The sequence below is a fragment of the Cetorhinus maximus genome, chromosome 1 (assembly GCF_964194155.1).
Source record: "Cetorhinus maximus chromosome 1, sCetMax3.hap1.1, whole genome shotgun sequence".
Classification (NCBI taxonomy): Eukaryota; Metazoa; Chordata; class Chondrichthyes; order Lamniformes; family Cetorhinidae; genus Cetorhinus; species Cetorhinus maximus.
This window is the reverse complement of record NC_135879.1, coordinates 165,139,768-165,166,363: the sequence shown is the minus strand read 5'-3', so window position 1 is coordinate 165,166,363 and position 26,596 is coordinate 165,139,768. Positions and strand designations below refer to the sequence as shown.

The following is a 26,596-nucleotide window of genomic DNA, read 5'->3' as shown; positions in this document are numbered from 1 at the left end:
TGGTTTCACAACGTTGTAAAACCAGTTTGCAATTGTCTGCTCAGCCCGTCGATGGTGGGCCACGTCCCCTGTCATCGGACCTTGGGAACCTCATTGTACTACATCAGCATATCATTATAAGGCCAGCCCGCCGGACTGGCCCCCAGCCCCCCAGTGGCTCGTCCACCCACATCGGCAGGAAAACACGCCGGTGCAGAACACATCTTGACAACTGTGACGTGCAAAAGTCAGGGCTTTCCTCTGCTTTCAAACATAGTCACTGTTCTAATGGAGGGAAATGTGGTGGCCAAATTGACACAGCAAGATCCCACAAACAGTAATACGGCAATGACTTTAAGATATGTTTTACTGCTATTGGACAAGGAATAAATATTAGCCAGAACACCAGATTAACTCCCTTGCTCTGTTTAAAATACTCCTTCAGATATTTTATAACCACTTGAGAAGGCAGATGAGAGCCCAATTCAATGTTTCATATAAAAGATATGCACCTCAGCAATCCTTCAGTACTGCACTGAAATATCAGCCTCGATTACATACACAAGTCTCTGGACTGGGGTATGAACCTATGACATACAGACTCAGAGACAAATTGCTGAACACTGAACCAAGGCAGAAAGCTATTTAAAGTTTTCAAAAGTTAAATCTTTTCTCAGTAGTGTGTTCTTCATAAACTGGCTTAAGTTGCGAGCTCAAAAAGCTTGTTTCATTCCCCCTAGTACCCTACATATCATTATGAACTGCTGTACAGAGAAACAGTCTGAGTCCTTAATGTGGAAAATCAACCCTTTCAAAATTATTTAGAATCAAAAATGTTGATCTCCTTAAGAAAAGTAATCTCAATGCCCATTTCTGTGAAGACTAAAGATAACAGGAAGGTTAAAAATAAGTAGGAAGAATTAAGGCATAATATAACACCACAGGACATGTATAGAAATGAAAGCTTAACCTTTTTTGATGTTTTTCAAAATGTTTTGTATTTTCACATGGTTTCCAATAATCAAGTTAGTAGAAATGAAAGAGAAAATAGCATTTACATTGTACATGCCATGATGGCAGGAAAGAAGGAATTTTAATGGACCAAATCTTGTCTCACCCCTCATTGCTGTTCCATTCAAAAACAAAATTATCACATAGTTACAAGGAACAGAATGCAATAGTTGGTGAACCCCATTGTCAGAAAACTCTCAGGCAAGGAGATGGAAGTGGACTTATTAGGAAGGAGGATCTGCAAGATAATGGGGAAGATGGGGAGGTTTGCAGGTCAACTACCATGGTGGCGACAGTAGGTCCTCCTGTCACTCTACTGTGGCTGGAATGCACTGCCTGAGAGTGTGGTGGAGGCAGGTTCAATTGAGCATTTAAAATGGAATTAGACTATTATCCAAAAAGGAACAGTAAGGAGTGGTAGAGGGAGATGGTGGCATAATGGTAATATCACTGAACTCATAATCCAGAGGCCCAGGTAAAAGCTTGGGAAACACAGTTTCAAATCCCATTATGGCAGCTGATGGAAATTAAATTAATAAATCTGGAATATAAAGCTAATCTCAGAAATGGTGACCATGACACTATCACTGGTTTTCATGTTCACTAATACTCTTTAAGGAGGGGAGTCTGCCATCCTTACCTGGCCTACATATAACTCCAGATCCACAGCAATGTGGTTGACTTTTAACTGCCCTCAGAAATGGCCATTCAGTTCAAGGGCAATTAGAGATGGGCAACAAATGCTGACCTTGCCAGCAACACCCGCATCCCATGAAAGAATAGATTTAAAAAAAGGCCAGAGAATGCCACTAAATGAATTGCTCACTTGGAGAGCCAGTGCAGACACAATGATTCTGTGATTCTATGAGCGTCTAGGAGTTATATTAAAAATAGCTTTGGATTACAATCTGAGCTATGAGGAAATTATGTCATCAGGTAGATAAGGTCAGAGCTCAATGATTGTTGTGGGAGAAATGTGCTTTGATTGGTGGGACACTGGCACCAGTGCTAGGGAAAGAGGGAACTGTACCTCTGTGATGACCTTCATCTGAATTATGCTGGGACCAGTGTCCTGGCAACTCAGAGAACTAGTGCTGGAGTGTGGTTTAAACAAAATAGTTGGGTGTGGGTGTAGTGTTCACGTGAGGGAAGATTTGATAAGTTTAAGTGAAAGGACAAGACAATAGTCCAGTGTGGTGATATGGGTAATGATAACCAGAGTGTGACAGGAAGGGACAACGTGTACAAACATAAGAGTGCACCAGCAACTAAGGTCAGAATGGGGCAGAAAGGCAAAAAGACAGAATTAAAAGCCCTTGATCTGAACAGATGCAAAATTCATAACAAAATGAATGAATTGATAGGACAAATAGAAATAAGTGATATGATTGACATTACAGAAAATGGGTGCAAAATGAACAAGGCTGGGAACTGAATCTTCCAAAATTCTATAGATTCTGGAACAGTCCCGGCAGATTGGAGGGTGGCAAATGTAACCCCACTATTTAAAAAAGGAGAGATGGAGAAAACAGGAAATTACAGGCCAGTTAGCCTAGCATCAGTCATAGGGAACCTGCTAGAGTCTATTATAAAGGATGTGATAACAGGACACTTAGAAAATATCAACAGGATTAGAAAAAGTCAACATGGATTTATGAAAGGGAAATCATGTTTGACAAACCTACTGGAATTTTTTGAGGACGTAACTAGCAGAATAGATAAGGGAGAACCAGTGGATGTGGTGAATTTAGAATTTCAGAAACCTTTTGATGAAGTCCCACATAAGAGGTTAGTATATAAAATTAAAGCACATGGGATTGGGGGTGATATATTGGCATGGATTAAGAATAGGTTAGCAGACAGGAAACAGAGAGTGGGAATAAATGGGTCCTTTTCAGAGTGGCAGACAGTGACTAATGGGGCACCACAGGAATCAATGCTTGGGCCCAGCTATTCATAATAATAGATCTCTGAAGGCGGAGGGGCATGTTAGTGGGTGGTGAAAAAGGCATATGGGACACTTGTCTTTATCAATCAAGGCATAGATTACAAAAGCAGGGAGGCCATGTTGGAGTTGTATAGAACCTTAGTGAGGCCGCAGCTGGAGTACTGTGTGCAGTTCTGGTCGCCACATTATAGGACGGATGTGATTGCATTGGAGGGAGTGCAGAGGAGATTCAACTGGATGTTGCCTGGGATGAAACATTTAAGTTATGAAGAGAGGTTGGATAGACTTGGGTTGTTTTCGTTGGAGCAGAGAAGACCGAGGGGCGACCTGATCGAGGTGTACAAGATTATGAGGGGCATGGACAGGGTGGATAGGGAGCAGCTGTTCCCCTTAGTTGAAGGGTCAGTCACAAGGTGACAGAAGTTCAAGGTGAGGGGCAGGAGGTTTAGGGGGGATGTGAGCAAAAACATTTTCACCCAGAGGGTGGTGATGGTCTGGAATACACTGCCTGGGAGGGTGGTGGAGGCGGGTTGCCTCACATCCTTTAAAAAGTACCTGGATGAGCATTTGGCACATCATAACATTCAAGGCTATGGGCCAAGTGCTGATAAATGGGATTAGGTAGGTAGGTCAGGTGTTTCTCATGTGTCGGTGCAGACTCGATGGGCCGAAGGGCCTCTTCTGCACTGTGATTCTGTGATTCTGTGAATATATATCAATGATTTGGATGAGGGAACCAAATGTAATATTTCCACGTTTGCTGACAAAACTTGGTGGGAATGTGAGCAATGAGGAGGGTGATGAGGGGCTTCAATGCGATTTAGACAGGTTGAGTGAACGGGCAAATACATGCCGGATGCAGTATAATGTGGATAAGTGTGAAGTTTGCCATTCTGTTTTCCTACAAAAGTGGATGAGTATTATTTAAATGGTGATAGATTGAGATATATTGATGTACAAAGGGACTTGGGTGTCCTTGTACACCAATCACTGAAAGCAAGCATGCAGGAGCAGCAAGCAGTTAAGAAGTCAAATGGAATGCTGGCCTTCATTGCAAGAGGATTTGAGTACAGGAGCAAGGATATCTTACTGCAGCTGTACAGGGCCTTGGTGAGACCACATTTGGGATATTGTGTGCAGTTTTGGTCTCCTTACCTAAGAAAGGATACATTTGCTATAGAGGGAGTGCAGCGAAGGTTCACCAGACTGATCCCTGGGATGGCAGGATTGTCGTATGAGGAGAGATTGAACCGACTAGGTCTGTATTCACTGGAATTTAGAAGAATGAGAGGAGATCTTATTGAAACGTATAAAATTCTAACAGAGATGGACAGACTGGATGCAGGGATGATGTTTCTTCTGGCTGGGGGGTCTAGAACAAGAGGTCACAATCTCAGGTTACAGTGTAGGCCATTTAGGACTGAGGTGAGGAGAAACTTCTTCATTCAGAGGGTGGTGAGCCAATGGAATTCTCTACCACAGAAGGCTGTGGAGGCCAAGTCACTGAATATATTTAAGAAGGAAATAGATAGATTTCTGGACTCTAAAGGCATGAAGGGGTATGGGGAGAGCATGGGAGTGTGGTGTTAAGATAGAGATCATATTGAATGGCGGAGCAGGCTCGAAAGACCGAATGACCTACTCCTGCTCCTATTTTCTTTGTTTCTATGTTCCTATAGTCGGGATTTTCCAAGCCTGCCAGCGTCGGGAGTGTTCGGTGGTGTGGGCAGACAATATGTCACAATCGGTTTCACAACAGCACGAAACCAGTTCACAATCGTCCGCTCAGCCCACTGATGGCGGTCCGCATTCTCCACCATCGGATGTCGGGAACCTCATTGTAGGACATCTGCATATCATTATTAGGCCAGCCCACCTGAATTGTTCCCCCCCCACTGGATCCTACACCCACGTCGGTGGGAAAACACGCTGACGTGTTTCACAACAGTACATAAGCGACGTGTACTTGGTGGGCTGAACTTCACTCAGGATTTCAAGGTTTGTTTGCTTACCTTGCTTCAGTCAGCACTTGCAGTCATCAGTGCCAGGCTTCACAGGCTTCACTGACAGCACCACATCACTTTTAGGGGGGCTCACGGACAGGTCTTTACCTACCAGATCAGCCATATGTGGGTGGGTTTGCAATGACTGTAGGGCAAGGGCTTGTTTGGTGAAGGGGGAGAAGTGGCCTCAGGCAAGGGAAGAGGCTGCAGGACGAGGGCTGTACTGGGGAAGGAGGGTATCCCAGGGTGTGTTTGGGGGCACATGTTGCTCTGTGCAAGTGGTCTCAAGGTGGTGAGGGCTGAGGAGGCAGTCTCCAGAGGAGATGAGGCCAGATGGAGATGTGAGGATGTGTGTGTGAGAGAGTGAGCGGTGATGTCCCTTGAGCTGGCAGTGAGTGAGATGCCAGTGAATGTGTGATGGGCTTGAGTGTGTGAGTTTAGAGTGATGAGGTGGTTGCCTTTACCTGGCTGCATGGATGAGATCATTCATCCCCTATCTGCATTGGATTGTCAACCTCTTCTGTGCAGTATTGACACTGATCACCACTGCCACCACCTCCCAAACTGGAGTGGTAATGTAGCTGCCCCTACTGTAGCCAGAGCGGGGGTAGAGGACATCACAGCGGGCCTTCACCGCGTACAAGGGGTGCTCAAATGCTTCAGTCTTCTTGCCTTTTGGGGCCAAGTCTTGTTTGCTGTAGCCCTGGGCTGGAAGCACTGAGTGCAGCTCTACTTTAAGTGTTGCCTGGCGTGATGAAGCGGTGAGTGACGGTGTAGCAGGCAAATCAGAGCCCACTTGCCATCTAAACAGCATGTTTCCCAGGAATGCATAAATACCAAGGTGGGTTTGGGATGATACGGCGTGAAAATCTGCCATCATGGCCGGCAGGTAAAACATTGTTTTACCCACCCGCCACTGCACTTAGTGCAAATCTGGGATAATTCCACCCTATGTTTCTATAAAAAGCCCTTAATTTGTCACTTAAGTGGCTCAATTGTCTCTGGGCAAGAGGGCTGTCTCCCACCTATTCTGCCACTGGTAAAATGACATCGAAACAGGAAGATAATGGATACCCTCACCTTTCCTCATTATTTTACGGCACCCTCCAGCACCCCCATGCCTCAATCCTGCTCCCAGTCTCAGACCATTCCTACAGAGTTGCAAAAAGCCAGTGTGATATCTCCTTATGTGGGTCAGTGTCAAATTTTGTGTTATAATGCTCCTGTGAAGAGCCTAGTACATTTTATTATGTTAAAGGTGTTACCTAGCCACAAGTTATAGTTTTTGATTGGCTGGGAGCATTTATGAATGACAGTTAGGTGGCCAGAGCCTTCAATGTAAAAATGGCAGTAACACCAATGTTGAATGAGAGAATTTGGGAGGGTTTCGTGGATGCGAAAACATTGAGGAGCCTTGGGTGGGAGCGGCACAGGTTTTATTTGTGGGATCCAGAGTAGCACTCCTGCTTTTCCTGGCCCATAATAATAATATCTACACTTAACTGTAAAGGCCTCTGCTTCTTGCCTGCCAGTCTTTACTGAATGAAGTGCCTGTAATGGACACTCCACTCAGTTGGCCAATACTATAACTTGGATGTTATAGCACCCTCCATGTATTCACAAGACTCCTGCCTGAGTCATTTGGGAGCTTAAATTACCTGAACAAGATGTATTAAAATGGCTTCAAGGTAATAAAAGAGCAACACATGAAGCACTTAGAATTTAGCTCCTGCTTTGCCAAGTTTGTGATGTGTTGGTGGAGTTAAACTTCCCCCTTAATTCCGTCTTTGAACACAAAGGATTTTATTTCCTTAAATTGCTGGATAACATTCTCCTACAGTAACCGGCTTTTGCATCCTTTGCTGTATTTTGTTGGTCTTGTGGTTCAGGAACAACCTGTCCAGCTCTGTGGGAATTCTTCAATGTTTCTTGGAGCTTTATGCTTCACTTCAGAAATCACACTTGAGACGACCATGCTTTTCTGCTCCAGTGAAGAGCAGCTGGAATGGGGGAAGATGCATTATCTCCTTTCAGCTTTTGTATGCACCAACCAGCCTGCCTCTGCACTGACGTCAATAAATGTTACATGGCAACATTACAGCTCAGCGATTGTATATCAGAGAGCACAGAGTAGTTGTCTGAAATGATGAACTCCTAAGAGCGAAGCCATTATCAGGCTGAATTTAATGCAGGAGTGGAGGGCGACAGGGGTGGGATCTCTGCCAACTGGCGTAAAAGTCAGGGAGAGCCTGCCTACCCCTGGCCAACTCACTCTGAAGCCATTTAACAGCCGTCTAGTCTTTAAGTGGCTGGAGCCCAGATTCCCACCCCAATTAAATGACTGGCAGTTCTCTAGTGCCAGCAGTGCCAGCTGGAGTGGTGGCCACCGCTGTGACTACAGTGAGTACCTTGAAGAAGAGGAACTAGGAATTCGGGGTAAGGTGAGTCCGGGGTCTTTCTGGGACCAGGCAGAGGCCCTGGCGAGAGGGCTGGGGTTGACCTGGCAGGGGGGGAGGGGAAATGTGGGGACGGGGTGGGGGGAGATACCTTTGGTGGGGTAGGCTGCCAATGGGCACAGGGTACCCAAGCAGGAGGCACTCTTTCTGGCTTAGCCACCAGCTGATACTCAGCAGCCTCCCTCACCAAAAGAAAAAATCCCATCAGCGGGAGGAGGGTCTTATGTAGGTGCATGGCGCCTCCTCCAGTGGAGGTAAAATTCATGCAGGGCAGGCAGGAACGGGTAGATAACTGACATGGCACCTCTGCCGTCGTGCCCAATTTTATGCCCCCCCAATTTCTACCATCCCACCCCTGGGGACTGTAAGATTCAACCCATACTTTCTGAAAGTTTAGCTTTGAATTTCCTGGGCATCAGATACAACTTTGATGCGCTGTTGTTCCGCTGTAAATTATACTTATCACCAGCAGTGGGGGTTTCACACACATTTCTTGGGATAAATTAATTTAAATATTGGTTCAGCTCAGGTGTTTAAACATTCCTGATTCCAACCCCTTGAAAACTTACGTGCAACAATGACAGAACTCTATAACCGCACTTTACAAGTGCCTGGCATCACTGGTGGTTCCCTCACCACCTGCTGCAGGATGAGTCCACAAGCTATGTCATGAAACAATAGGAGTTCATGGCACTTACCTTTCTCACCCTCCTGAACTCCTTGCATCCCCTTGGTGCACTGTATCCAAGTTGGAGAGATCACACTCAGGCTGCGTATTTCCTTGGCACTTCCATCTATGCCTAGTTGGTTTGACATGGCCTCTTCCTCCCATCCTTGGGACAGCTCACCTCACTCAGTCCCTCAGACCCCATGGCAGGACCTCTGAGTAAAAGGGGGCAGCTTTCCCAGGTCTATTTTCCATTCCTGTTATCACTGCTATGGGTATTGTATAATTCAGCCAATTTGGCCTCTGCCAAGGTTCCTTTAACCAGAAATCCTTCCTTTGGCAGACTCCTCATACAATTCTGCCCATTCTCGATTAGCTGGGAAATCAGGAAGCAGGATGCTGCTGCCACGACTGAATTGCTGCAGCGAAGCCCATTGGCAGAACAAACAAATTCCCCATCCATTATTGGCTTCCCACTGGGTTTGTTAAGATAAAATCCCACCAAATGTTGAGCCTATTGGGGCCTTTTCACCCTCCAGGAATTGTGCCTCCAATTCTCCTGCCAGTGGAACAGCACAAAGGCATAGTGATGGGAGAGTCTTGGAGGTCAGCCAGTCAATATATCTGTGAGAATCTGTCTATATCAGGCTGTTGCTTAACTAGTCTGCGGGACAGTGCTTCCAATTTTCATAAAAGTCCCAGGGTGTTTGTGGGGATAACTTTGCTGGGAAGGATGTGCCTCTATCATGTCCTAATTCAATGCTTAGTTTGCAGCAGTTTTCATTTTTTTTCTTTCCAGTAGTTGGAAACAATTAAATGGCTTGTTTGGTCACTATAGACAGCAGCACAGAGTCAATCATGCTAGCATGAGACTGGAATCATATATAGGCCAAACCAGGTAAGGGTGGCAGATATCCTTCCCCAAGGGACATTAATGAACCAGTTGAGTTTTTACAGCAGTCAGAAAATTCTTGGTCACTTTTATTGGCACTAGTTTTTTTTAAACCTGAATTCAGATTCATTAACTGTCATGGCGGTATCTGAATTCTCATTCTCTGGATTATTGGGCAGGATTTTCCCTTCGTCAGGCGGGCGCAGCAGGCAGGCCCGGGAGCAGCCGTGAAACAGAACGCCACTCGTGATCGGGCCCTGACCACGATTTCACGCTCGCTGGCTAATTAACAGCCAGCCAGCGTGAAAGTGCGCTGAGAACCTCAGCGCTGTCAGGGTGGGGATGGGAAGAGTGCGAGCCCTAAAGTCTGCACGTGTATGGGGGAGTGCACACTGATAGCTCCCTGAAGGCATAGAGCTGCCTCAGGGAGCTGAAGAGTTTTACAATCTTAAATATTTTAAAAATAAGGGAAACATCGCCACATGTGACTCAGTTACATGAACAGAGATATATTAAAAATGATGTTTAAAAATCTTTACTTTTTAAAAATTACTGTTGGAAGCCTCATCCCGCCCGTGGATGAGGTCTCCTAAAAAATCCAAAGGTCGCCTCGCCAATTCCCCCACCCGCCAACTGTAAGGTTGGACGGGCAGAGAAAAACACTACTTAATTAATTGACTAATGGGCTTAATAGCCCTCTTAATTGTCGGCGAGCGCGCTGCCGACTCTCACGGGCTCCCACCGACTGAAATATCACGTGAGTGCGCGATAATGTTGGGACGCTTGTCCAATGTCATCACGCAATATTTTACGCCCGATCGGGTTGTGTGCGCGCCTGCCCAACGAATGTAAAATCCTGCCCATTAGTCTAGGCCTCTGAATTAGTAGTCCCTTAACATAATCACTAAGCTACACAACCCTAGAATTAAATGTTTTCAGTCACATTGAAGGAAATGTCTTGGCCATAAGTCTTTATTCAGGCCTACATTTTAATTGCGTGTTTTTTTTGCATTGTCAGTCTTTTTGCTTTTCCATGTTTAACAGACTGTCATGTTTCTTTTTATTCTTTCATGGGATGTGGGCATTGGTGGCAAGGCTGGCATTTGTTGTCCATCCCTGATTGCCTTTGATAATGTGGTGGTGGGCCACATTTTTGAATAGTTGCAGTCTATCTGGCAATAATGTGTTATATTTTCAACTGTATTTAAGAAGATTTCTTATAAGTTCATAATTTCAGTGTAAACTCTGTTATGACCAGGTGAGTAGGGGTGAACTGGTTCCCCTCTATTCAACCTCCTTGCTTAGTCACAACAAAGATTTAAGTTTCTTTTTCACAAAGATACGCCTTTTTCAAATCAGAAAATGTTTAACTATTTAAGCTATGAGCAATAAGGAGCCAATCAAACAAGGTTTTCCTGAGTCAAAGATTCACCACTAAATCTGAGAAAAATTATAAAAAGTGACGTCAAGCAGTCAGCTTTCATGCAATCATTCAGGCCCACACACATACAAGTATCAGAAATAAGGGAATTAGAGTCCACTTAAAGCAAAGGCAAAGAAAAATACAGTTAAGTGTCCTTTGATTGTCCTTGTACATAGATTTTAAATGCTGTGGCTAATTTAGGTTAGCTGTTTTTTTGGATGTGGTCAGTTGTAGAACATGTTGCAATTATTATAAGATCTTAGTTCGCTGGTAGGTTTCTGGTAGAGTTGGTTTCTCAAACCAGGTGACACGTTTATCCAAAAGGGAAAGAGGGAGAGGAAGCAGCCCTCAGCCTGTTTCCTCTGCTGAAGACTTTCTTGACACTACATGTGTCACTTGCAATCTCTGTCTAGTGGATGGTATACTTCACCCATTGTGTATTTCCAAGAGGTTTTGGTTGGGTCTGTCTGCAGCAGCCATTGTTTCAATATCCAGCACTTTGCATTTTTAATGTTTCTTCCTCAGACAGTTACATGTTTTGATGGATGTCTGGATTATAGGAACTGTCTCTCCCTTCACACTCCCCTGAGAGTGATTTGTTTGTTTCTCACCTTCACCTTGGAATGTGGCTTTCCATTTTTAAGCAGATTGCTCTGTCTATGGTCAAACTGCAAAACTTCCAGTCAGTTGAAAAGGGGATATATAGCCTCGTGACAACTCTGAAATCCTTTGTGGGTCTTTGCTTAACAGGTTGGTATCTTAATACATACACTGTGCTTTGAGTATGATATAGTTTTGTCTTCACGACTTTGCACATTTCAACTGTGCTGTCAGGGAGATCAGGGTTGGGAGGTCACATCCTAAATTCCAGTCAGGAATTATGGACAGTGTTGCAGGAAATTTATAGCAGGTAAGGACATTAATTTAAAAAGAGGATGAACAGGAAGAAAAACTTTTCTTTGGGATCCTCACTATAAGAGTATTGAATATTCAGTAATGTTTTGATCTCAATATAAGTTGTATAATTAAATCGCAAAATCTGATAGGTACTCGGAATCTTTGGCATTTTACGTTGACTTGGCTACAAAATGCGATGGGGGTGAAATTGGTTTTCTGCTGTAGCGGTGATTTGTTATTGTCTATATTTTTACCTCTTTAGAACTATTTCACCGTAAATCTGCATTATATGTATTAATAAGCAAACTAGTATTGTTTTAAGTAGAATCAATTCATGCTTTTATTTTTTTCATTGCATATAAAAACATTTTATGAAGGTTTCTCAGCATGATATACAGTACTATACCATAGACTGTAAGAGACTAGGAAAACATTGAAAGATTCTTCTTTTGCAACCCCTAGACAACTTGGTGCTCTAAAGACATATTCAAAACAAAATAAATTGTTCAGGAGTCTCTGTAGATAACATTTTGTCTGTATAATCCCTTTATTACTATTTAATTCAATAAACAAAAAAATGTCCAATTCCTTTGGGCCAGGGCTGCTGAAATCTACAGTTTACGTGTCAAAAAAGGAGGGTCTGTTTTCTTTTAGGAAAGAATTTCCCCTTTCATCGAACTGTCACTCAGCTAGTGCGCTTTAAAATGCAGCAGACAGTAAATTATTGGAGAAAGTTAAGGCACAGCCCCGGGGCCAAAGACCTGCAACCGTTTCACATCGAGTGTCGACTTCCTCAAATTTCTCCTCAGCCAAGCTATAGGTGACATATTACAGAAGACAAATTTACAAGATTAAGTATGTTCAGTCTTTCACCAGGAGTTTCCAATACAGTAACACCACCCATTAGGAATTATGTTATAATAAGAATCAATAATTTACAATAAACATTACAGTATGTACAGTTCAATAAATACATGGTTGTAAACAGAGACAAACAAGACTGGATTACAAGTAAGGTCATCTGGTGAGGAAAAAAAAAGATATGGCAACAAAATTAAATAATGCAGTAAAATAACCTCATTCAATAGGTGCTCTTTAACAGCCAGACCTATTCAAGTTTTACATTTTGTTCCATCTACATACACTCACCATGATATCCATGTTGGGGGAGAAGGGGAGCAGGAGGAGGCAGAGAAAGCTTTATTTGGTACAGTAACTTGCAAGCTAAAGTGTACTAATTTGGAGACTCTGCACACTGCTATACAGTTGTCTACACAGCTTTGCACAATATGGAAATACTTTACTGGAATTTTAAAGCCATTTAATGCAATGTAACATTTTATGTATTGTTTTTACAAGCAGTGCACAGCTCAAGAGCACATTTTGGCAAGAAAATGTGAGTGTTCTGAAATTCAGTGCATTTTATCCCCAACTCCTGAGACGGCCTATCAAGGTTGATTATCTGCTTTCAAGGTGTTTCCGATAACTGTCTGCACAGCATATGAATAAAGTGTTTACTTTGAATCCAATGCCTTTTAACATGATCGTAAAAGTAAAGGAAAAGCGAGAAACATGTAGCGTCTAGGCTGTGTGGTATTTGTGTTTTACCCCCAAGGAATAACTGCCTGAAATGGTATCAAAGTGATAAAATGACAAGGTGTAAGATGGTAGAGAACTACTTGTACTCAGCATTACAGAACTGTACAGAGAACTTGCAAGTTACTTGTAATATCTAATAACAAATGAAACTTCAATGTAGTTTTAAATATAACACGTCCATAAATCTGTATTAATAAAAGTAAAATCTAAAAAAGTTCTCTGTATTACATATGATACAAAAAGAGGTCAGTACAGCTTGTAGCTGTACAGTTTTACAGTCAGGTTTCAAGGAAGACTTGAAATTATAAAACATCTCATGATTTCCATAAACGATCGCTCTTCCTACCGGTGACAGATCTTCACTGATTCCAGTCTCATACAATACTGTGTATTTCAAACTTCATTGCTAAAACATTAGCTGAAACCAGTGTCCTTGGCTTAGTCTCATGAATGGATTTCCATACTTTATTCTCATCTGTAAATGAAAAAAGCTCAAACCTCTACAGCTTTGTGAAAACAAAACCCACATTTGGTTTAATATTTTTGTCCCACCAAAAGTAATCCATTCCTATTTCAGATTCATAAATCTGATGGTGGTATTGGTCAACCAGTTTTGAAATTGATTTCCCATGTTTTAATGATGGAGTGGAGCTGAAATTCTGACATGTTATTCCTGAGTACAGAGTCATCTAGATGATTCTAGGCTTTGTCATATACAAAGTACTAGTAGATGAGGGTGAAACTTGGCCTTGGCTGTAGCTACACATGTGCTTGGAAACTGCTTCCAAGATACCTTTTCCATCAACATTGTTATGTACCTACAACTTTCTCTTCTTCATCCTCCTCTGCCTCCTGCTCCCTAGAGGTATCTGTTGGACCCTCTTCTTCATCAACTTGCTCATCCAGTGGAATTTCTGTTGATTCAGAGTCCTGGGTACAAAGCGTCTTGGAGTCACTACAGCTGTTGTCATCATCACCCTGGCTACCGCCACTGTCTTTTTCGGTATCTGATTCACCATCTTCCTCTAGTGTTAACTCAAATTGGAACTTGTCCACTTGTCCTGGCCGTCCCTCCCCATCAGCATCAGGGACAGGTGAAGGGCTCTGTGGAATTGTGCTCTGATACCATTCTCTATTATCCTCCAGTGTATCTAACATGTCCTGTGCATCAGGATGGACTAGGTCAGCCCATGTCTCCCACAAAGGATGAACAATGTAATCGATGAAACCCACCTGTTAGAAAGTAAATGATAGTTAGCCTTGCAGTCACAACTGTGAATGGTTTGCACCACATGATGTTTCTCCATCAACAGTAACCTTCTCCTGTGATCTTCACATTTAGCAAAATATTCTAGCTCCTGAATAATTTTGCCCCAAGGTACAAGTTGTGCAAAGATTCAAGAATGAAATGTGACAGCACCAGTATATGCAGAAACAAATTGCCACATGCAGCAATTGTTTGTTAGATCAGAGCTGTAGATTGTTTCATCATGTTTTAATACTAACTGATGATACTGATGTTGATTTTAGGCTTCAAGAGTGGGAAAGTTAAAGACAGTAGGAGAATCAGGGAAGAAAACAGGGAGATGAAGACAAGAGGAAATTACTGAAAACCAAGAGAGGTACCTTATCGATGGACACAGCAGCAGCAAGGGACAGCCCACTGTGAGCTACCCACCTGGCCCATGCTGTCGACCTGCTTCCCCTGAGATCCACACCCCATGACGCCCCTCCCACCATCACTCACCTATTCCTGGGTACATGGCGATCCTAGGCCTTGCCTGGGTGTAGCACCAGCAACAATCACTGCCTTACTGGTGACGCCGCTGATCAATGAAGAGCTGCCAGCCTCTAAGTGGCTGGCACTTCTCATGGGTGGGGCTCCACCACCACCACCACCCCCCTGCCCCTGGGGTGCTTGATCTGGGGAAGGCCCACCACTGTCAAAAGTGCCTGATAGGCACTTAATAAGGCAGGTCTTGCCGAAAAGAAGCGATGTGGGCCCTCGTAGGCTCCCCAGCCAATGAGAAAGACGCTCATCGCCTCCATCAAAGACCACCTAATGAGTTGTCAGAATCTGGGATGTGCTGCCTAATGAGTAGCAGAAGCAGATTCAATAGTAGTTTTCAGATGGAAATTCAATAAATACTTGAGTGGAAAAAATTTGCAGGGCTATAGGGTAAGAGCAGGGGAACTAGGACAAGTTGGATAGCTCTCCCAAAGAGTTGGCACAGAACAATGGGTGGGATTTTCCACAACTGCCTGCCATCGGGATAGTCCGGTCCCGCCGCAAGTAAATGGATTTCTGGCTGGGGTCCAGCCCGCAATGGGGCTGGAAAATCCTGGCCAATGAGTTGAATGGACTCCTGTACTGTGTCATTCTATGATTCTAAGTTATGAAGGCATATTATTTTCTTCAGAAGATCTTACATAGAAGTAAAAACATTTTGGATAAGCAGTTAGATTTGAACTAAATTATTCAACCATTTACATTGCTATTTGGTATTCAGAGTTTAAGATAATTTTGGAGATTACCAGGTGCACCTACTTGTGATTTTTCAACAGAGGCATTGTGCTCATCACACATGGGACTTATTTCCATTCCCCTTTCCCTTTCTCGGTCTCCTTGGCGAAAGAACTCTTCCATGATTCTATCTGTCCATTGTCGGTACAGCTGCAGAGGTTTTGTGGGATTGCTTAAGTCTGCACAGTGCACCATGTTTTGCAGAACCTAGAGTATTAAATAAAATATAGTTTTCAACTCACTTTCAAAACAGAATTGTAGGTAAACATAGTTGATCAATATTGGTCAGTAGTGCATCCAAAGGTAAATCTACAATGTTCATAAATGTTCAGTTATAACAATTACAATATGTAAATAAAACACTTAGTGCGGTATTGTCGCAAATTTGCACGAAGTGCAGTAGTGGGCGTGAAAAAAGTTGTTTTATCCGCCAGCTGCAATGGTAGGTTTTTGCACCATATCGTTCCCATTCCCAGCATATTCCACCTCATTAATTATGCATTCACAGGAAACACTCCTGGTCACTGGTGGGGCAGCCTCTGATTTGCCTGCCCCGCTGTCACCTCAGGCCTTCAGTAATCCAGATGCCAAATTTAAAGGGGACCCCTGCACAGAGCTAGCACTCTCTAAGGGATCAGAAGCTGCTATAAAGTCATGGCTGCCAAAGGGGGGAAACCATGCTGCCCCCAAATTTAGTGATGCCTCCCTCAGGTGCCTACTAGGTACAGTGGGGGCCTGCCGTGAAGTCCTCTACCCCTGCTCTGGGCGAAGACCAGCAAGCAAGGTCACCAATCAAGCATGGGGGGCAGTGGCAGTGGTGGTCAGTGCCAATGCCTTGCAAAAGACGGCAGCCACTCAGTGCCTCAAGGGGATGAATGATCTCCTCCATTCCGCCAGTGTAAGTCACTCTTCTCATCACTCTCAACTCACACACTCATAAACCCATCACACATCCACAGGGATCTCACTCACTGTTAGTTCAAGGGACATCACCACTCACTCTCTCACACACACCTTCACCTGCCCTGCAGATCCTGTTCTCATCCTGTCCATGGCACCACTCACCACCCAAATATGCCATGCATTCTTCTCATCCGGCCTGGCAGGTGTCCAGCTTGCACTTTTTCCATCTTTATTCATGCAGGACAAGCAGGCACACAACAAAAGGGAGGAGTTGCAGACTGGTGCCTTGGAACTTGGTTCCTGCACTAGATAAAGGCAAGTGTCTCAGTCCAGGACCTCTTCCTTGTGCAGTGTGTAACCTTCAGACCAAAGTGATGGTCCAGCTTCACACTCCCTGGACATATTAATGATGCCTACACCTCGATGGTGCTTGTCATTGCTGCCAGAATGTTGTGGGCAGGCATCACAGAGTTCCCTCATTCTCTCTCTGTGTGCTCTCAGCACCTTTGAGGTGCGGCTGGACCCCTTCTCTTCAGCATCAGTGACCACTGATGGTGTGCTCCTGAAGGGCTCAGGTGCAGAAGGCTGACAAAGGATCAGATGCATTTAAAGTTTCACGGCTGCGTCTCCATGATATGACCCTGGTCACAAAGTGCAAGCGAGCTGCCCTCAGCCAGGCAGGAGTCAGACGTTCACAGTGGCAATGTGAAGATCTATGGAGTGTCCTCGCTGCATGTCATCATCATCCTCCTGGAATCTAGTGACTATTAGGGCCTCCGCTGCATCTCTATGACATGGACCTGAGCACTGAGGGTATGTGCGCTGCCATCAGCCACACAGGAGTCAAACATTCACAGACACAAGGTGAGGATGTCAGGACTGTCCTCACTGCATCTCCTCATCATCCTCCACGAATCTTGCTAAGGGGGTCCCCCGAGCATGCCTTTCTCATCTGACCAGTGCAATGGCCTCATCGCTGGCATCCTCACCTTCAAGTGACTCATCATCATCATCTTCTTGGAAACCCTCTTCATCGGAGACGTGCACCTCTTCCATCTCCTCCTGAGCCAGGTCCTCCCCCTGTTGCAGCGCCAGGTTGTGGAGTGCGCAACAAGTGATGATGATGCGCAATACTCTTGGTAAACTATATTGAAGTGCTCCACCTGATCTGTTGAGGCACCAGGACCACCTTTTCAAAATACCTGTAGTATGCTCCACCAAAGGCTGGGTCGCTGCAGTCTGAGGCTACTGAACGGGCATTATCAGCTATGTCCTCTGTGAGCAGCTCTTGTCCCCGAGGATTCAACCCTGCAGCCTCTCTGAACCCGGGATCTGAGACCTGCTAAGGATGTAGGAGTCATGGACACTCCTTAGGACTCATGCACAGGCCTGTAGGATGCATTTGCGATGGTTGCACAGTAGCTGAACATTCAGCAAGTGGAAGCCCTTGCGGTTGACCTAGTTAACTGTTTGTTGCCACAGAGATCTAAGCGCCACATGAGAGCAGTTGATGGCACCCTGCACCTGTGGAAAACCTGAGATCTGCGCAAATCCCAATGCTCCCGCTCCCTGGCTTTCCTGATCCCGGGCAAAATGCAAGTTCTGTGCCTTCGTGGAGATGCCATCCGTGACCTCCTGGATACACTTATGCATGGAGGCTTATGAGATCTCACACAGGTCACCTATAGAGCCCTGGAAGGAGTCACAGGTGTAAAAATTGAGTGCCGTGGTCACTTTCACGGTAACTGGCTATGGTTGCCTTCCATGAGGTGCGGCGGTGGCAGATGTGGCTCACCATTGGTGGGTAGAGTGGACGATCGCCATGGTGAAACCGATTTTTGGCCTTCTCACCATGTTGTTCTCCCCTCCGCCCACCCCATCTGCCATGAGGCCCAATGCCAATGGGACCAGACGATTCCGCCCTTAAGAATGTTTTCTCCAACTCTAATTACTTTGCACAAAACATGATAAAGAGGTTGATGCCTTTCATCTGTCTAATGTTTTAATTTTCCTTTTGAATTGAATGAACTGTTTCATACCTGTATTCTATCTGAGTAGTTGTCCAAGAGGAGTACTCCAGAGCTCGTCACTTTTTTTGTTTCTACCATTGTTTTCAAGTCAGCCAGTAAGTTCATGTGCTTGGACATGTCTGTAGCCAGAACCTGAAACATAAGGCTTTAGTTTAGAAAAACAGGGCTTGTCAGTGGGACATTGCAAGTCAAACAAACCTAATAAAAACTCATTCTAAAATAGAACAATTCCAAGTAGCTCTGTAGGCAGCCTTTCTCAATTTATATGAGTTAAATTTAGATCAGAGAGAAAAGACTCCAACTTCAAATAAGGGTAAGTAAACTCTGTGATAATTCATTTCCTCAAAAGAGTGATGTTTTCAGCTTTATGGTAAACAATTCTGAGTTTTATTGGTCTACTCACAGAGTGAACATTTTGATTTGATGGAAAAATGAGGTGGGAGATGCCTACTCCTTTATCTTTTGGAATAGTTTAGTCCTTTCGCATGACCTTAGAGGTTACTTCCCAACGTCACAGCAAGAGGAAAAAATCCTTGTGGTATTTTATGCTATCTTTGGGTTGAAAATTGCAGTATCATTGTTAAGACATTACTGTTGGTCATCAGCAGCGGCACAATAAAGCCAAGTGCTGATTGGTGTACTTAAAGAGATAAGGGACAGAAAAAAATTGCAGGTTTTATTGCTAATTACAATTAATTATCTGGGGACCATATAAATTCCATACTACTTAATTATGCAATCGAGGTCAACAAGATAAGTTAAGAGTAGGCATTTTTTTCTCACATCTTTTATACCCACATTAAAATTTACTAAACACATAATCCAAAATAATCCAGGATATTAATAAAAGGATAGAGACTTCAGTTGAACAGTAAATGTTCAGGCTTCAACTTACAATGTCAATGACCATCTTCCTAAGTGACTGCCTTTGCTTCTTAGTCAAATTCTGGAAGATATCACAGTTCTCTTCCTGCAGCAGTTTAAAACCAACAGCCAAATGATGGTTCTCCAGCACGGATGAGTCATTGTACATCAAGGCAAGTTCTGAGTCTGGAAAGCGTATGTATTAATGGAGGTAAGGAAAAAGGCAAGGAGAGAGAGATAGAGAGAGACTGAATGTTAATGCCATCAAATATCTGAATTCTATTCACATTTGTCTATGCAATACCAATAATATATGTCAACAGTTTGAATGATCCTATAATCTTACTAAAATTTTGTTGGCATTTGAGAATGGATAATATGCTCTCATGCATGGTCAGTACTCACACAACTGGGAGTATTCCAATAATGTAATACTTAAGGGCCTGATTTTCACTACCGAGATAGGTAGCTTGAGTTGGAAAATTTCCCAACTTGGCTCGGTTTAAAGGGCCAATTAGGCTCAGTTTTTGCTCCAGGGAGGCAGGGGCAGCATAGAGTCAAGCCTGCCAACCCCGAAAGCTCACTGTAGGCGGCCACAGAGGTGGATAAGTACCAAGGCAGGCTGGTTAGGAGACCCGCTTGGTTCTCTGGGATTTTGTCCCAGTTGTTTTAGAAGTTATTAGGTCCTCTAGCTCTCACCCTCTAATCCCCATTCCCTCTCATGCCCCCATGGGCCCTCCATGCCAACTCATGCCCTCCACCCATCCCAATGCTCCCTTATACCGCATGTCACCTCCACATCCACGCACCTAGTATCCACCATGGGAAGACCATAGGAGCCATGTGGAGATGAAAATAAAAATAAACTTCTAACAATCAAATACAGCTCTCACTCATACACACTTGATACTGAGAAAAACTTCCATTCATGAAACCTATTCAAAACTTTTAAATCTCATCTAGGGTTCAGTCTCTAACAGAAACAAACTTCTATTCAGACCATACATCAAAGACATATAATCCTTTAATAGTCTCTTTAAACTGTCATACTGTGAACTCAGAAACTCCTGCTGAGATGACAGTAGCTTTTGAAACTCAGCCAAGCATACATAATGACATAATAACAGCTCTTGGGAAATGTCAACCAAGAACTCTATTAAAATTGCACAAATAGATGGCAATTTTTTCTAACCTACACCAGATTGCCTGTCAATCAAAGCAGTTCAGCAGATTGTGTCTTTCTTTTCACTTCTCACCAACAGCTTAAGCCTGTTTTTTATTTAAGTTTAAAGAACAGGGGAGTTAGAAAATTTCAGATCATGACCCTTAAAGAGACAATGTCTGCTCTCATAAGGATTTACATCTACTCCATATTTATGACTCCCACACTGCCGGTCAAGACCCTTGGAACAGTGAAAATGGAATTTGTTTGAACTCAGCATTAATTTCAAATGGCCCTCCTGAGTTTGGGTTTTCTGCCTGTGTGATTCATGCCCTGTCTCCTTCCCTTGCCAGCAAGAATACGATCTGTCAGAAATGGGAGTGGGAATTCCACATCCGGCTCCCGTCTGCTATTTTTAAAGGTCTGTGGAGCCTTTGCGAAAATCCGGCCCTAAGAATCTACCATTTTCATTTCTATTTTAAAAGAAAATACTATTCTTTAGTGGGGAGAGAAATCACCGGTGCGTTTCATGTATATACGACTGTATGGTAACAAATTGTTGCAAAGAGCAAAAAGATCTCATACAAGATTTCATCTCATCTGTAGTGATTTCCATTTATCAGGTAGTTAATTGAGCATTGTCATTTCATCTGTAGCGCAATGGTTAAGACCTGCTACCCTACTCCTTATACATGAAAGGCAGAATCTTGAGGAGGTGATGGGGTCTCAGCCGCCAGGTGGAGAGCTGCAAGAGCTCTGCCGCGCCTCTTTTCGGGAAAGCCCACTACGTCTTGTGCTACTCAGGCACTTGACAGGCCAGTGGTGGCTCTTTGCTGAGGATCAAGAACTCTGGGGCCGGATGTCCCATCCGCCAATAGCTACCAGCCAATCAGAGGCTGGCACCTCTTCTGAACTATGCAGCACCACAATGGAGATGGTGGCTTCTGCCAGTACGTCATCTACCCGAGGTTTAGGATCGAGGAAGGACCCAGGCATATGTGAGTGCTGACCAGAAGGAGATTGTGGAGAAGGAGGGTCAGCAGCAAAGGCAGATGGTGGGTGGCTCACAGCTGGCACCCCTCTTCCCGATCCTGGGTATCTCAATCAGGCACAAAGTGCCTTTGAATGAGGGCACCCCTCCCTTGGAGCCCGCAAGCAAACGCGTGAGGCACCCACCTGCCGCTGGGTTACCAGCAGTAGCGGTGGGATGAGACACTTAAGTGGGCATTAATTGCCCACTTAAGGGCCTCAATTGGCGGTGGGGAGGGAAGGCTGTCCACGGACCTTCCAACATTCAGCTTAACTGCGGTGGAGGTAGGAAGTTGGCGGGGTCCCCACCTGCAACTGTCCCACCCAATTAAATGCTCCTCCGCCACCAAACATGTCACGGGGGAGGACACAAGATCCTGCCCGAAGATGCTGTCCAATCTATACTGTCAGAATCCTAATCAGAGATTACACTAAACTTGGGGGCAGTACTAACTATACCAGTAGTCTGGAGTGGTGTGAAAAAAAATATCATTTTAAATTCCGTATATATAGAGAACATTATGGTAATATATCATAGATAAAAAAAATCACACTCACTGTTCTGGATTTTGTGAATGTGAATAAATCCCTGTGCCATCTGCCTACTTAGCACCCTCGCATTCAAGTGTACTCGTTATCCTTGTGATCTCTTCACTCTTACCACTGTGCTAATCTGTTCTTTTTTTAATATTAGTACATAAATGAGTCACCAGCAAACTTTTTTACCCCAGGTCAACTACAGGATCAGCACATACTCAGATTTTAACAATGCCAAAGAATCGGCACCCTCAAAAAATATTCCACAAGAATAAACTCTCAGAATCCTCCAGAACTCAATTAAAACCTTTTTTTACTTTGCTTTTGCAGCATGTCAGCACAGCTGTGCTTGTTTGGCTTATTTTTTTACTGTCCGAATTTCCTCTTCAACTTTTAGACTCTAGAAAGAAGGTTAAAATATTTAAAACCTATCCATGGTGGATCAGAGATTTTAAAAAAATTGTTAGAAAATTGGGCAGAATCTTACCGCCTTTGAAGATTTTCTGAGGTCAGGACCACATTCATCATGACCCCACTCATCATTCCTGGCTGCCCGCCTGCATAATCTTACCAATCAAGGACAACGGGTATAACAGCACCGGCTTGCCCAATGGGAGGGTCCACAGTAATGACCTGCAGGCAGGCCCTCCCCTCAAGATGAAAGTGCTCTTGGAAGATGTATGAGATGTTTAAAATTATTTGCAGCCACAGCTGCCGGGCCTTAATTGTGGAGGGGGATAATTTAAATAAAGGAGGGCTCATTGGACCCCCAGCCAGTCCCCTCCAGGGACCTACCAGGCTTCACCTCAACATGCGGCACTGTATGTCAGCTACCGGTAGCATCCCCAATCTGGCCCCAAGTAGTTGGTTACTTGACACTAATTGACTAACTACCACTGCTGGGTGGTAGCCACTCTTGTTGCTCACCCACCTCTGGCAAGATTGTCCAGAATTGGGAACACAGTGGGTGGCCAGCCCAATGGCATATCCTGCAAAGTCTGCAGTGTCTGTGCATGGCTGGTAATATCCTGCCCATGTGTTCAGTAGTAAATTTAAATTAGTGGGAATTTTTATTTTTAATCTCTGTTGAAATGTTAGTCACCTTACTAACTGCTCATGGGGTTGTGATGTGTACAATGCCCTGGAGCTCAAGAAGTCATTTCTAGAAGTGGCAGCATACAAGCAGACATCTGCCAACATCATGAGATCACTTCACACTTCATGTCATTTTTAGTACATAACTTTTTTCATGCCATTATCTATCCTTGGGCTCAATATTTGTGATATTTTCTTCTCCCCCTTCTCTCCATTTCTAGGCTAGAGTTTAAGTAAGGAAACTACCCTTAGCGAGTGCTCCTCCCTTCTCACGTGACAACTTGCTGCTGCGTCTGGTACTTCCTCCAGCTCCCCGTAATTCCTCCAACTGATGATACAGTGCAATGGAAGGTGGCATTAGAATCTAACTGGATGGATGTTTCAAGATGATCAAACAGCCTTCTTCATCCATAACTATCCTTTGACCTATCTGCTCCCCATCTTTATGAGGGAGCAGGCTGATCTACTCTCATTTCCTGACAATTTTACTGTGTAATAGCCCACTACAAGGCACAAGATGCCTCTCAATAATGATTCTTGTCTTAAGTTCCCCACCCTATCTGCAAGGAAGCACCTGCTGTCTGTTTGGTGCTCCTCACAGTAACCAAGTTCAGGCCGGGAATCCAGATTTTCTTTTAGCTCACTCTCAAACAGAAATAATTTTGACAGATAAAAGTATTCAAAAGAAACCTAACTCTCCAAAGCCATATAGCGCCAGTGCCTTACACACTGAATGCTGACAATAGACAGTTAAATGGTAACAGTACACTCACTTGTATTAATAAGAAATTGGTTTGAGACCCCAGGGTGATCTACATCATGAATAGCGCTTGCAAATATTGCAGTAAGAATCTCCAGATCCGTGAAGACAGCCTATGGAAATAAAATGTGCAAATCTGACACATTAGGAAGATTGAAAACAAGTCACAATGCTTTCAGCAGTTTTTTGTTATTTAACATTATCTCTTATGATCTCAACTCTTTGATCACCGCAGTAATGTTTCCATATTAAAAATACTTTTTTCTCAATTTATTCCAACTTAGAGTGATCTCATGCATTTTTTAAATGAGTTTCTAGATTGATATGTATATATATATGTATGCATGCATCTACCTGAGCCTGAGTGGCTAAGTTGATAGTGACCTTAACTCTGACTGGAAGGCCCCTGTGTTCAAACTCCCAGCCTTATTGAGGGATGTTCATCTGGATCAAATTTTTTCTATGTGTCAGTGGTTTCCCATGGGTTGATGTTATGCATCAAGTGCAGTTGCATGATCCACTACCATTGGCTAGCTTACTAAGAAGAGGGAGTCGCATGCTTAAGTGTCACTTGCTCTGCACAACCTCTGCATCACCAAGACCCCTTGAGTGCCTGCACTTGACAACACACAGCAACTAGGCACCCTATGGCCCTAGGTTGAAGTGCAAGGGACCTTGGAGCCAACCTTGGTCCCCAGAGATACGGTATGCAGGCCCACCAGCGTGTGGACACGCTCTGATGTGTCCTAGCTATGGGTCAAATAGTGCACACTGTCTGGTGGGTCTGGGTTAGGAGAGTCGGAGGCACTGGAGAGGAGTCCTATAGGCAGCTGATGATCTCTTTAACCAAGTACCTTCCAACAACTCTTGCAATCAGATGAGCTCCAGACATACGGGCTCCTACCCTTCCTGAGGATTCAGTCAATACGGCTGAGAGGAGATGCAGATGCTGGGCAACTCTGTGTCCAAATATTGTCCTGGTTATGCAGCCAAAACAAATTTGGCTTGTTCTGTCATCAAAAGAAGTACAGCAGATGATCTCATCTGACCTCACCAAATTCTGAGGCTGCATTCCCATCATCTCTCCCATATGGAAGATGCCAATCAATGCAGGTATCTATTTATCTATATGTGACGTGAGAAAAAACTTTTTCACACAACGAGTTGTTTGGGTCTGGAATGCATCGCCTGGAAATGTGGTGGAGGCAGGTTCAATTGAGGCATTCAAGAGGGCATTAAATGATTATTTGAATAGAAACAATGTGCAGGGGTACAGGGAAAATGCAGGGCAATGGCACTAGGTCATAATGGTCATTTGGAAAGCCAGTGCAGGCACGATGGGCTGAATGGTTTCCTTCTGTGCTGTTAAAATTCTGTGTTTCTGTGATTCTACAGAATATACTAGTGATACTATGCACACAGAGTTAAGGGCAAGTGTAGTTCTCAGTTGAAGCTGGGTTAGAGCCTAAGGTTAATTGGACCTTGTGCACAGCCATAATTTGGTCTCCATTTCAAAACTGCACACTGTGACCTTTACTTAGATTTCCATTATATTTGAAGCCATGGGAAGAAAATCAGGCACATATATAACAGGGAACTATTCTGATATAATTTGCTTTACAACAGTGTCCAATGATAAAATTACCCCCAATGAGCCTATAATTCACCTATAATTCAGAGAGTGTCTGTCTGCAACATAAGAATAAATTGACAAAGCAAAATAAACCCTCTGGTTGGTGAAAAAAAGGGGTAAACTGAATTATCACGTATGACATTGAATTCTTCGCAAAATCCTCTGCTTACAGAATGCTGGTTTATCTAGAAAAATAAAATGTTTAAAGAGAGCACTGCTTACCTCTAATGCAGGTGTTGATAGTAGAACATGAGTGGACTGAGCAACATCTGCTGCATGAATGTTATTGTGAAAAGCCACATCTGCATGATAATGGTCTTCCAGAGTCATCAAATAAGTAATTAAAGTATCTGCTGGAATCTTGAAGGTTTTTAATAATTCCCGCTCCTAAAAGTAGTGGAAATGGGCTCAGATTAGGCCACAGAAAACAAACAAAATCTATAATGGAGAATTAGTTGGCTCTCTTTGCTTGTGTATTGTCTCTTACCCCCTTTCGTGCCTTTTAGGCCTTTTGGGTCATGCATTATCCCCTGCCAATTAGATGGACAAAAGCCTACACTTAGGCTCCTGCCAATGTAGCTCAATCACCAGCTGGGAAGAAATGCAATGCGGCCCAGCAGGTCGCTCACTCTCACACCCCAAATCTCATGCATACGCGCCTAGCAGTCAGTATGCAAGAAATTAGAATGGTGCAATGCTTCTTGGATGCCGCTGGTTAGAGCACCAACCAAGTGTGCAACCAGCCCACCAAAATGTGCCTTTCTCATTAGAAAAATGCAACCATGTTTGCTTTTCTAATGCATTTTTCTAAATATGAACATGAATTTAACAGGTTTTAAAGAAGTCCTTGTTTTATTTTCTGACTGAGCACATGTATAGGAAGTTTTCTAGGATTCATAGTGCAATAAACTATCTCTGCAGCATAAAAACATACTTTCAAGTAACAAAGAATCAGTAAACCATGATTACATATAGAACAATTCCCAAGTGTGTCTGCAAGCATTACTTTTGTAATGTTAAGCTCCAATTCTATTACAATTCCAGAATTAACAAAAAAAACACCCTATTGATTCCAATATAATCCTCAGTAAATTGTGGCATCAAATATGAAATTTCACAGGTGTGTTTAAGATTGTTAGCTACCAGACATTAAGGGTAATAGATATATAAGGGTAACAAAGACT

General features: G+C 43.7%; 1 protein-coding gene across 6 annotated transcripts in view; it reads right to left on the bottom strand.

The window, feature by feature from the left end:
- Window positions 1-11,598: 11,598 nt before the first annotated feature.
- pde4d (phosphodiesterase 4D, cAMP-specific) overlaps window positions 11,599-26,596 on the bottom strand; it is a 1,053,459-nt gene continuing 1,038,461 nt past the window's right edge. For all 6 annotated transcript variants that reach the window (XM_078549378.1, XM_078549337.1, XM_078549370.1 and 3 more), the window contains 6 exons: window positions 25,635-25,799; window positions 23,793-23,892; window positions 19,228-19,382; window positions 18,342-18,464; window positions 15,424-15,606; window positions 11,599-14,108 (listed from right to left, as the gene is read on the bottom strand). In XM_078549378.1, coding sequence (XP_078405504.1) covers window positions 13,686-14,108; window positions 15,424-15,606; window positions 18,342-18,464; window positions 19,228-19,382; window positions 23,793-23,892; window positions 25,635-25,799 — 1,149 coding nt within the window. In that variant the 3' untranslated portion in view covers window positions 11,599-13,685. The remainder of the gene's footprint in view (window positions 14,109-15,423; window positions 15,607-18,341; window positions 18,465-19,227; window positions 19,383-23,792; window positions 23,893-25,634; window positions 25,800-26,596) is intronic.